Source organism: Diabrotica virgifera, chromosome 1, assembly GCF_917563875.1.
Source record: "Diabrotica virgifera virgifera chromosome 1, PGI_DIABVI_V3a".
Lineage (NCBI taxonomy): Eukaryota > Metazoa > Arthropoda > Insecta > Coleoptera > Chrysomelidae > Diabrotica > Diabrotica virgifera.
In genome coordinates, this window is record NC_065443.1 from 284,682,936 (window position 1) to 284,694,966 (window position 12,031).

At 33.5% G+C, this 12,031-nt stretch overlaps 1 protein-coding gene across 1 annotated transcript in view; it reads left to right on the forward strand.

Annotated features, from left to right (window-relative positions):
- Positions 1-12,031, forward strand: part of LOC114330466 (angiotensin-converting enzyme-like) — a 537,413-nt gene that overhangs the window by 150,720 nt on the left and 374,662 nt on the right. The window contains exons 16-17 of the mRNA XM_050663676.1: positions 7,795-8,124; positions 8,247-8,344. Coding sequence (XP_050519633.1) covers positions 7,795-8,124; positions 8,247-8,344 — 428 coding nt within the window. The remainder of the gene's footprint in view (positions 1-7,794; positions 8,125-8,246; positions 8,345-12,031) is intronic.

A 12,031-nucleotide genomic window follows, 5' to 3' on the forward strand; every position in this document is an offset into this window, starting at 1 on the left:
GTAGAATATCATGGTTTCCAATCCAGTTTAAACTCTTTTGGCTTATGGCAACCTATGCCATCCCATTGGGAGACAAAATGTTTCGCTGATTTTAACTTGTTTAAATGATTTTGTTCCAAAATCGGTAAGAAATTATTTAAAATCTTCAAATATTATTTGCCCGTATTTAAAATTCTATTGATAAAATGCAACTTTTCCACAGCTTTCGCCGACATGCTGCCCCAGACCAAAATCTTTTTATATTACCTGCGAATAGCTCGACTCCCACTGTCTCCAATTCGACTCCAACACACACTTCAAATCTGGATTCATCACTCCATTTTATTGCATCCCATAGTCAATTTGTCCAGCCTCAATGCTCTTTCGACCATTTTAATATATTTTTTTTTGTGTTGTAATGTTAAGACTGGATTAGTCGGAGATACTAAAATGAAATGTTTCAAAAACAATTCATATTGATTTTTTCAACTTTATCAATTAATTTGTAAGTGAGCAAATATTACTTTGTGGGCCTCTCGGTGATAGGTTGATCTAGAAACGTGTCTTCCAACGAGGTTAATCCACAAAACACTTAAATCTAGTTAAGTTGCACGTCGTTTTTTCACTATAATGCGTCTTAATTCCCTTCGATCTGCTTCGTTTCTTTTACTTTTTCCTGCATTTATAGGTTTGGTAATACCAAACCTGTGGTTTTTTATCTCCTAATTATATTTTTTACACTATACTGTGACAATTGATGAGCATCAAGTTAGCTAAACACCTATCACAAATCGATTCGAAAGTAGGTGGATAATTTGCCGCTAATTAGTCGTTAATTAGTTGTGAAAATACCGATTTTTTCGTTTCTTTTTTTTTTTATTTTTTTAGGTGCTTTGCTAACTTGATATAAAGTTAGCAAAGCACACCTCCGAAAAATGACTTTAGAGCGTTCGTAGGAGAATCGGAATAGGATTAGTTTTTGCCGCTAATTAGTCGCTAATTAGTTGTGAAAAAATTAATTTTCTAAATTAATTTTTTTTTTGTTTTTTTGGGTGCTTTGCTAACTTGATATAAAGTTGGCAAAGCACGCTTCCATAAAATGATTTTAGGGATTTCGTAAAAGAATGAAAATAGAATGAGAATTTGCCGCTAATTAGTCGCTAATTAGTTGTGAAGAAATGAATTTTCTAAATTAATTTTTTTTTTGTTTTTTTGGGTGCTTTGCTAACTCGATATAAAGTTGGCGCAGCACGCCGCTATAAAATGATTTCAGAGTTTTCGTAAGGGAATGAGAATAAAATGAGAATTTGCCGCTAATTAGTCGCTAATTATTTGTAAAGGAATTTTATTCACAAAAATTTTTTTTTTGTTTTTCACGGTGCTCCGCTTACTCGATATAAAGTTGGCAAAGCACGACTCCATACAATCATTCTAGGGTTTCCGGAGAAGAATAGCAATGGAATAAGAATTCTTTGCTAATTAGTCGTGCATTAGTTGTGAACACACCAATTTTGTCGTTTTTTTGTTTTTGACGGTTCTTTGCTGACTTGATATAAAGTTCGCAAAGCACGCATCCATAAAATGATTTAGGTTTTTTTGTAGTAGCATGAAAATAGGATCAGAATTTGCCGCTAATTAGTCGCCAATTAGTTGTGAACAAATTGATTTTCTAAATTAATTTTGTTTTTGTTTTTTTGGGTGCTTTGTTAACTTGATACAAAGTTGGCAAAGCACGCTTCCATAAAATGATTTTAGGGATTTCGTGAAAGAATAAAAATAGAATGAGAATTTGCCGCTAATTAGTCGCTAATTAGTTGTGAAGGAATGAATTTTCTAAATTATTTTTTTTTGTTTTTTAGGTGCTTTGGTAACTTGATTTAATTTTTTCACAACTAATTAGCGACTAATTAGCGGCAAAAACTAATCCTATTCCCATTCTCCTACGAACGCTCTGAAGTCATTTTTTGAACGTGTACTTTACTAACTTTACATCGAGTTAGCGGAGCACCTGAAACAACAAAAATAATATCAAAAAAATTGCTAAAAAAATTCGTCCACAACTAATTAGCGACTAATAAGCGACAAATTCTCATCCTATTTCCATGCTTTTACAAAAAAACTTAAATCATTTTAAAGATGCGTGCTTTGCCTACTTAATGTTGAGTAAGCGAAGCACCGTAAAAACCAAAAAAAAAAAAACAGAATTTATGGATGAAATACCTTCACAACTAATTAGCGAATAATTAGCGGCAAATTCTGATTCTATTTTCATTCTTTTACGAAAACACTAAAATCATTTTAGGGAGGCGTGCTTCGCCAACTTTATATCAAGTTAGCGAAGCACCCAAAAAAACAAAAAAAAAATTAATTTAGAAAATTCATTTCTTCACAACTAAGTAGCGACTAATTAGCGGCAAATTCATATTATATTTTCATTCTTTTACGAAACCCATAAAATCATTTTATGGGGGCGTGCTTTGCCAACTTTATATCAAGTTAGCAAAGCATCCAAAAAAACGAAAAAAAAATTCATTTAGAAAATTCATTTTTTCACAACTAATTAGCGACTAATTAGCGGCAAATTCTCATTCTATTCTCATTTTTTTACGAAAACCCTTAAATCATTTGATTGAGGCGTGCTTTGCCAACTTTATATCAAGTTAGCAAAACACCCAAAAAAACAAAAAAAAAATTAATTAAAAAAATTATTTTTTTCAGAACTAATTAGCGACTAATTAGCGGCAAATTCTCATTCTATTCCCATTCTTCTACGAACGCTCGAAAGTCATTTTTTGCAGGTGTGCTTTGCTAACCTTATATCAAGTTAGCAAAGCACCTAAAAATAAAAAATAAAAAATAAACGACAAAATCGGTATTCTCACAACTAATTCACGACTAATTAGCGGCAAATTTTTTTTCTATTCCTATTCTTCTACGAAAACCCTAAAATGATTTTTCGGAGGTGTGCTTGCCAACTTTATATCAAGTTAGCAAAGAACCCGAAAAAACAAAAAAAAATTAATTTAGAAAATTAATTTCTTCACAACTAATTAGCGACTAATTAGCGACAAATTCTGATCCTATTTCCATGCTTCTTAAAAAAAACCTAAATCATTTTATGGATGCATGCTTTGCGAACTTTATATCAAGTCAGCAAAGAACCGTCAAAAACGAAAAAACGACAAAATTGGTATTCTCACAACTAATGCACGACTAATTAGCAAAGAATTCTTATTCCATTGCTATTCTTCTACGGAAACCCTAAAATGATTGTATGGAGTCGTGCTTTGCCAACTTTATATCGAGTAAGCGGAGCACCGTGAAAAACAAAAAAAAAAATTTTTCTGAATAAAATTCCTTCACAAATAATTAGCGACTAATTAGCGGCAAATTCTCATTTTATTCTCATTCCCTTACGAAAACTTTGAAATCATTTTATAGCGGCGTGCTTCGCCAACTTTATATCGAGTTAGCAAAGCACCCAAAAAAACAAAAAAAAATTAATTTAGAAAATTCATTTCTTCACAACTAATTAGCGACTAATTAGCGGCAAATTCTCATTCTATTTTCATTCTTTTACGAAATCCCTAAAATCATTTTATGGAAGCGTGCTTTGCCAACTTTATATCAAGTTAGCAAAGCACCCAAAAAAACAAAAAAAAAATTAATTTAGAAAATTAATTTTTTCACAACTAATTAGCGACTAATTAGCGGCAAAAACTAATCCTATTCCGATTCTCCTACGAACGCTGTAAAGTCATTTTTCGGAGGTGTGCTTTGCTAACTTTATATCAAGTTAGCAAAGCACCTAAAAAAATAAAAAAAAAAAGAAACGACAAAATCGGTATTTTCACAACTAATTAACGACTAATTAGCGGCAAATTATCCACCTACTTTCGAATCGATTTGTGATAGGTGTTTAGCTAACTTGATGCTCATTGACAATTGAAGCATATTCGCGATTTCCGAATTGGATTTTCCAGAATTCAAAAATCTATCGATGATTAAACAAAAATGTTTTTATCTATCACTTTATCTCCACTTATTCACATTTATAATTTTATCTCAACAAACGGTAGTAGGCTTTAATATTAAAAAATCTATTTGACATTAATTGACAATTGTTTTAATATAATTTTTCACAGCTAGCTCTGATTTTAAGATAATTATGAAAAAAATCAATGCAAGTGATGCAAAGGCCACGATTTAGCGATTTTTTATTATTATTGTTTGAAATAAATAAAAAGATCACAAGGGTAATGTTTTCAATAAATATTAATAAAAAAGGAAATAATAATTAATATCGGAACTTATAAAAATATGTAGATTATCATTTGTTTGTAGTAATTGCCATAAATAAACTGCAAATTCCAAAGGTGGACCAACTGAAATGGGAAGGGGCTCGTATTTAGTTTAGCTAAATTGCCAATAGTAGTTGTTTAAGTTCTATTCTATTTAAGAAGCTTGGGATCTACTGATTTCCAAATCAATGAAGATTGGTCTAGACTCTGGTATTTATATATAGAAATGAATAACAAACAAATATTGATTTAAAATCCTCTGAAAAATTGTTCCACTTAGACAGTACAACGTCCAATTTTTCTTATTGTACATCTTCCATTAACTGTTATACAAGTCCTGAAAACTTGCGCAGACCCCTATAAACTCGGGCGGTCTGATAGGTACTTAGCCTTCAAAAGAAAAACGAATATTCTGGAAAAGTGGTGACCCATTCTGACCATTGTCTCCTTTAAGCTCGATACACTTGACCCAGCGATGCTCCATCTTCTTTAACCCGTCTGAAAAATACCTTTTCTATAGGTCTGAAAAGTAGGCTTTCGTGGCAGTAAATAACTCTTTATTCGACTTAAATTTCTGTCCGCCGATTGACTTTTTCAAGCTTGGAAACAAAAAGAAGTCGTGCAGGCCTAAATCTGGAGAATACGTTGGATTGAACAACAATTTGGAGCCCAATTCGACCAATTTGGCCATAACGATAGCTAGGTGTGAACCGAAGCGTTGTCATGGTGGAAGAGTATTTTTTTCTTCACCAATTGTGGCTGTTTTTCTGAAATTCGGCTTCGAATCGAGCCAATAATCCGGCATAGTAAAGCTCTGTTACAGTTTTTCTCTTTTATAGGAAGTTGATATTGATCCCATCTTGTAAATCACAGAAAATGGTGGCCATCACCTTTCCGACAAATTGTACAGTCTTCTCCCTCTTTGGAGCATGTTCACGGAGTGACGTCCACTGTATTGACTGCTACTTCATCTGTGGTGTATACTAGTAGAACCTGTCATCCATGATACCCATTCTAGAATTCTGACAACCTGTATCTTGGTAATATTTTACTAGTCTTCTATAGTCACTTGGTAGCCTTTAAAAAGTGCTTTGTAGTTATTCAGATAATATTTACTATTTCATGTTCTCTACTACAGATTCAGTAGCTTAACCCTCTATAAAACAGTCCCATTTTATGAAGGTGAAAAAAAGGAGACAAACTCCAGTGCAAAAACTAACCTGGAATCTCTCTACTATGTACAGCATATAAATTACTCACGTATATTATAAACCAGCGGCTCCAACCACTAGCATAAAATATTATTGGAGGGTATCAGACGGCTTCCGACGGGGAAGATCGACACTGGATCAAATATTTACAGTCAAACAGATCTTGAGCAAAGCATGGGAACACGATGTTGATGTTCATGTGTTTGTAGACTTCAAACAGGCATACGACTCAGTCAAAAGGAACAAACTATACTATATATTGGCTGAATTGGCAATACCACACAAGCTAATAAGACTCATTAAAGCCACAATGGATGAAACTCAGACATGTGTACGAATACAAAACCACCGGACAGACTTTTTCAACATTTCGCAGGGACTAAAGCAGGGAGATGGGCTGGCCCCAACATTGCTTAACCTGGCACTGGAGTATGCGGTTAGGCAAATGCAAACTGGACGAGGAAATCTACTGACCAACCGAACGGTTCAACTGGCCGCTTATGCTGATGATATTAATATTATGAGTAGAACATCAACACGAGCACAGGAAACATATGCAGAGTTAAAAACACAAACAAAAAGCTAGGTCTGGAAATTAACACAGAAAAACAAAAATAATGACTCAGACGAGAAGAAATATAGTCCCAGAAAACATTATACATGAAGATGATATTGAAACGGTTAAAAAGTTTACATACTGGGAGTAGAAATATATGCCGACGGATCAGAAGATGGAGAAATACGGAAGAGAATAACGCAGGCAAAAACAGCTTATTTTGCCCTCTCCCATATATTTCGGTCTAAAAGTGTCCACCGAAATACAAAGATGAGAATTTATAAAACCCTAATTCGACCAATGCTATGACATGCTATGGCAGTGAAGCCTGGGTCCTGAAAGAAACATCCAAAAACAAACTCGACACATTCGAAAGGAAAGTACTTAGGAGAATACTAGGACCTGTGAGGGAAAACGGAATCTTCAGAAGTCGATACAAAAACGAGCTTAATCAACTTTATAAGGAAACGCCCCTGTCAGACTTAATTAGAATACAAAGATTGCAATGGGCCGGAGAAGAGCAGCCACAGACAGGCAAGGGTGGAGGCAAAAAATAAAGGAGGCCAAGGCTTAATTTGAGCTGTAGTGCCGTAGAAGAAGAAGAAGATTTTATGCAGGTGTTCCTTGACTGGTGCAAATCTAGTAAGGAAGCCTGTTACTCTGAATTGAGTCGTGTTTGTTTTCCACAGTACTTTAGTCCTATTAGAAATTCCTATCAGCTTAAGACCGTCCAGTATACATTTTACCATCTGTTTGACGGGGTCTACTTTCTCATTAAGAGTTGTGTTGTGTTAGGTTTTATTCCGGATGCAAACGATTCTTTTTGGCATTATTACGACCGCCTTTGGATCTTTGGTTCTTTCATTGCCCATATATTCCCCAAAGATATGGAACCCCTACAAGTGTAACACTGTTATGTTCAGTTAAATAAGAAATTCGTCGCCAGGTTACTCCTTCGTGGGGTACTGGTAAGCCATATTCGCAATAAGTAGGAGATGGCAGTTAGTGATTAGTAGAGGATTCCTGATTGTTTTAAATCCATTTATATATTTTTTCAGGTTTTATGAGTCTTTTCTTTTTCTTCAATTTTCATGTTCTATCAAAGGTTGGGAATCATCATGCCTACGCGGACCGTGTTGATCGCCCCTCTAAATAGTTCTCTACTACTGCATTCCCTCAAGTTCTTTAGCCAGGATATTTTTCATTTTTCAAACATTTCGATTTCTTCAAATTTTGCCTTGTATAATAAGTTGTAATAAGGATACAAAGTTACAAAAAGCTTTTTGAGAATTCATATCAGCTGTAATGCAACTCCCTGCCTGTATTTGGAGTAAGGATATAAGTCTGGTGTATATCATTTACTCCAATATTTTTTAAAAAATATAGTTTACCACGTAAAATTGTGGGACCAAATAAGGATTTTTATGATCGGTATTCGGAATCTGGGGCATAGGACATTTTTTCTGATATCACTTCTCTTCTTCTTTTTTACTTTCAGAGTCTTTGCCAATCTGTTTTATCCTTGTTTTGGTTCTGGAAATATATTTTTCAAACGCAACTACTGGCAATAAAAATATTGTATTTAATTTATGCAAATATTGTTGACGAAACATCAACAGCCATTTTATAATATTTTTTTCACTCTATACATCCTATTTTCTGATTTCCCTTGACTAAACTCCCTATTAAGTATAAATATTTTTCTAAGTTTTATTTATTTTTAAAGCTTATAATATAATTTTTTTAGAATTGACAGCTATTTTGGCAAATTCAAGAGATGAAAAGGAACTGAAACATGTATGGGTAGAATGGAGAAAGGCCCTTAGCAAGTGCAAAGCAGATTACATTCCCTACGTGACCCTATCTAACCAGGCAGCTAAATTAAACAACTTTACTGATAATGCGGAAGTGTGGCTCTTAGACTACGAAGACGATACTTTCAAAGACCAAGTACAAGCTTTATGGGAGCAAGTGAAGCCTTTATACTTAGAACTTCACGCCTATGTGAGGTTCAAGCTAAGACAAAAATATGGAGATATTGTCCCGGAGAAGGGACCAATTCCTGCTCATTTATTAGGTAAGATGTCTTCATAATCATTAAAAAATTTAAAACAATAGAAAAAACCTAGTGTTCTGATGCACTACTGTATATAATAATTAATTTTTTAGGGATTGTATCGATTGTTTTTTAATTTTTAGGAAATATGTGGGCACAAGCATGGATCAATATTGCAAGCTTCACATTACCATATCCAGATGTTGTTGATTATGATATAACTGCAGAAATGTTGAAACAGGTAGCACACCAACTTAAAATAAACACTTTGAAAATGTCAATAGAACAAAAAGTTTTTTCTCATATACAGGGTGTCCCAGACTAATTTAGCCACGCTATATCTCTTAAACGAATCAAGATTTTCGAATGGGACAAAAGTGGTCTATTCTACTTGTAATACACTTTAATATGGCGTAGAAAAAATCATCCCCTATATATTCATCCCTTAGTTACAACCCCTAACTTTAATTTTTTTGATAGCACCCTGTATATTTTTTATAGTTTTGGATGCGGTCTTCTATCGTCTATTCAACACATTTTTTGAAAATAAAATCGGTTCGTAAATAACCAAGAAAATATCAGTTTAGTTTTGTTAATTATGTGTCCCAGACTAATTTTTTCAGGCTATATATCTTAAACGAATAGAGATTTTCGAATGGGACAAAAACTAATCTATTACATTTGTAATACACTTTAATATGGCGTAGAAAAAAAAAATTCCCCTAAATATTCATCCCTTAGTTACAACCCCTAACTTTATTTTTTTTAAATAGCACCCTGTAAGTTAGGGATGAATATTTAGGGGATGAATTTTTTCTACGCCATATAAAAGTGTATTATAAATGGTATAGATCAGTTTTTGTCCCATTCGAAAATCTCTATTCGTTTTAGAAATATAGCCTGGATAAATTAGTCTGGGACACATAATTAACAAAAATAAACTGATAGTTTCTTGGTTATTTACGAACCGATTTTATTTTCAAAAAATGTGTTGAATAGACGATAAAAGACCACATTCAAAACTATAAAAAATATACAGGGTGCTATTAAAAAAACTAAAGTTAGGGGTTGTAACTAAGGGATGAGTATTTAGGGGATGATTTTTTTGTACGCCATATTAAAGTGTATTACAAGTAGAATATATCACTTTTTGTCCTATTCGAATATCTCTATTCGTTTAAGAGATATAGCGTGGCTAAATTAGTCTGGGACACCCTGTATTATGTACATCAATTTTACATACCGTTATAATGCCTGATTCGTCATTCATTCATATCAGCCCTCTATGATGAAATAATCAAACAAAAGCTAACAAGTGCACTAATACATAGGTATAATGAAAATTTTTAACCCGGGAGTAGTCGCGCTCACTTCTGTAACGTGAATAGTCGCGTGTTAGATTCTATCTCAAAATACGAATTTAAATACGAATTTACAACAAATTTTTATTTTATAGTATTTTTACTTACTTGTTATGTTAGAAATATTTCTAACAATTATTAAAACTAATTGGCTATCCCCAAAACCATAAATTCCACAAAAAGAAGAAGAAGAAAAAAATCCTACGCATTACTACACCCTTTCTCGAGGCACTTACGAAATTTTTTCAAAATTGCAAAATTTTTCATCAAGTTATCGAGAAAAGGATAAAATGTGAGATTATATCTAACGGCGAGACTACTCGCGGGTTAACATAAAACATAAACATCTAACAACAAATGTGTTTAATAATCTGTATTTACTCCAGCAGCATTAATTACAGCTTAACACTGCCTTGGCATGCTTAAAATTAAATTATTAATCTAGTTTTGAAGGAAGAGGTTCCATTTTTGGATTTTGAGGACCTTTTCTAATATAAACATTGTTCAGATGAAGGGCAATCCGTCCCTGATATCTCATATAATATCCCATAGCAATATCTCATAAATGCTCGATGGGATTAAAATCTGGCTATTGTGCTATCCACGATAAAAGTGTAACATCCCCATTATGAAACCAATCTCTTACTGTTGTAGCAGTATGTGGCCTTGCATTATCCTGCATGTAACGCAAATCAGAACCGACAGTAGTGGTACATGGAAGGACAACATTCTGTACATGCCTTCCTCTCAAAACTCTTACTCTTCTTGCACATGTTGTTGTTACAAACGACATGTTGTTATGCCCACCTTAATCTGATTCTACGATTTCCATGAACTAACATATGAACCTTCAATGTACGTCTGGCATGCAAACCAGCTTCATGTAATCTCTACCTGAAAGTTTGGTCACGTTATCAAAATTGTTCATATCCACGTTAAAATCGCGAAATCACGCTCCGAGACACGTCAAGATGACGTACAACATAAGCTTGTGAAAGTCCAGCCTCGTGTTAAATGCCGACGCTCCATGACTATTGTTCCGTTTAATAATTTTATTTTAATTAAATTTTAAAGTAAACACATACTATTTTATAAATGTGAAGCAATTACTCGTACGAATTTGAGGCGCTGTCACTTTTATCGTAATAAAACAGTGCAATTGACAGAATAATCTGCATGGCATAACTTGACTTGTATAAAACAAGTTTTTAAATCGAATGATATGTGAAATCGAATATTTATCCAATGATAAAAAAGCAAGATTCTTGGTAACATCTTCTAATCTGAGCCTTCTATAATTTGAAAGGCAATCAGACTGATAAATGGTAGACATGAAAGAATCTACGATATGAACTCTCAGGGCCGGTTATAACGGGCCTGCAAGGGATGCACTGCAGGCGGGCGCCTCTGTTTGGGGGGCGCCAGAATGAGCTTTTTTTCTGCTGGTGTTATGCAAAATACTAAAATAGAAAAATTCATTTTTTTAAATGTGGTTTAAATTCGTCATAATACCCTAATCAGTGTTTGTTAGTTTTGCATATCACACATGTAAAATATACAAAAATATGCAATGCCGCATAGAATTCTTACCATGTAGTAATATAATTTATTGGTCAAAGATATTATATTTCAACCAAACAACTTTGCTCTAAATGAGAATGCTTTGTTTATTTTCTTCAAATTTCTTGCAACTTGTTAAGTTTTGTATCAGCAGTTATGAGAAGAAATGAATGATTTCTAGTAAAATAAACACGATTGTGATACTGTTTTCTTGCCGCCTGTGTAATTTAAGTATTATGTACTTATTAATAGGTATCGAGTATTAATCCCATAAAAACATAATATTTAAAATAAACATTTTACATAAAGTTTAGTTTAGAGATTTTTAGATTTAGATTAGTATTATTTCATGTGATTATACCTATACTAATACAGAATAGTTTGTCAGTTGTACTCTGCAGTTAAAAAATCTAGTGTTGCATTCAATTAATATAAAAGTATATTTGTTAAGTACTCAGTAGGTACTATTATTAAATTACAGTTTCACATTACTGCAGAAACATAATCTTGACGTTTTAAAGTTATTATTTTTATTTATTTAAATAAAAATGGATTCAAAAAAATTATCTGGGGCACGAACCGAAGAAGAAAAGCCAAAAAAGATAAATGACATAAACAATCTTAGTTCTCTTAGCCAATTTCTTAAAAAAATTAAAATGAAGTTATTCTGTCAGATCATGGATCCAATAAAACTGTAAGCGAACTTTATTTACCGGGGACATTTGCGGATAGGGGAACATCGGACTAAGTCGATGCCTCGCTGCCTGGAACACACATTTTTTGGACACAAGTCCAAAATCAAGTCATTAAATAGAGGAAAGCTCTTCTAGCTACCCCTAAAATCAGGTGGTTTAACCACATAAAGTTATACAGAGGCATCCAAGGAAACGTTCAGTACAAAGCCTCCTCATTCGTTATGCACTGCGATGGGGTGGGGTGGTGTTATAACTTGGGGGTCAGATATATACCACTCCAGGTTTTGGGCGGTCAGATAGGTAGGTCAGTGA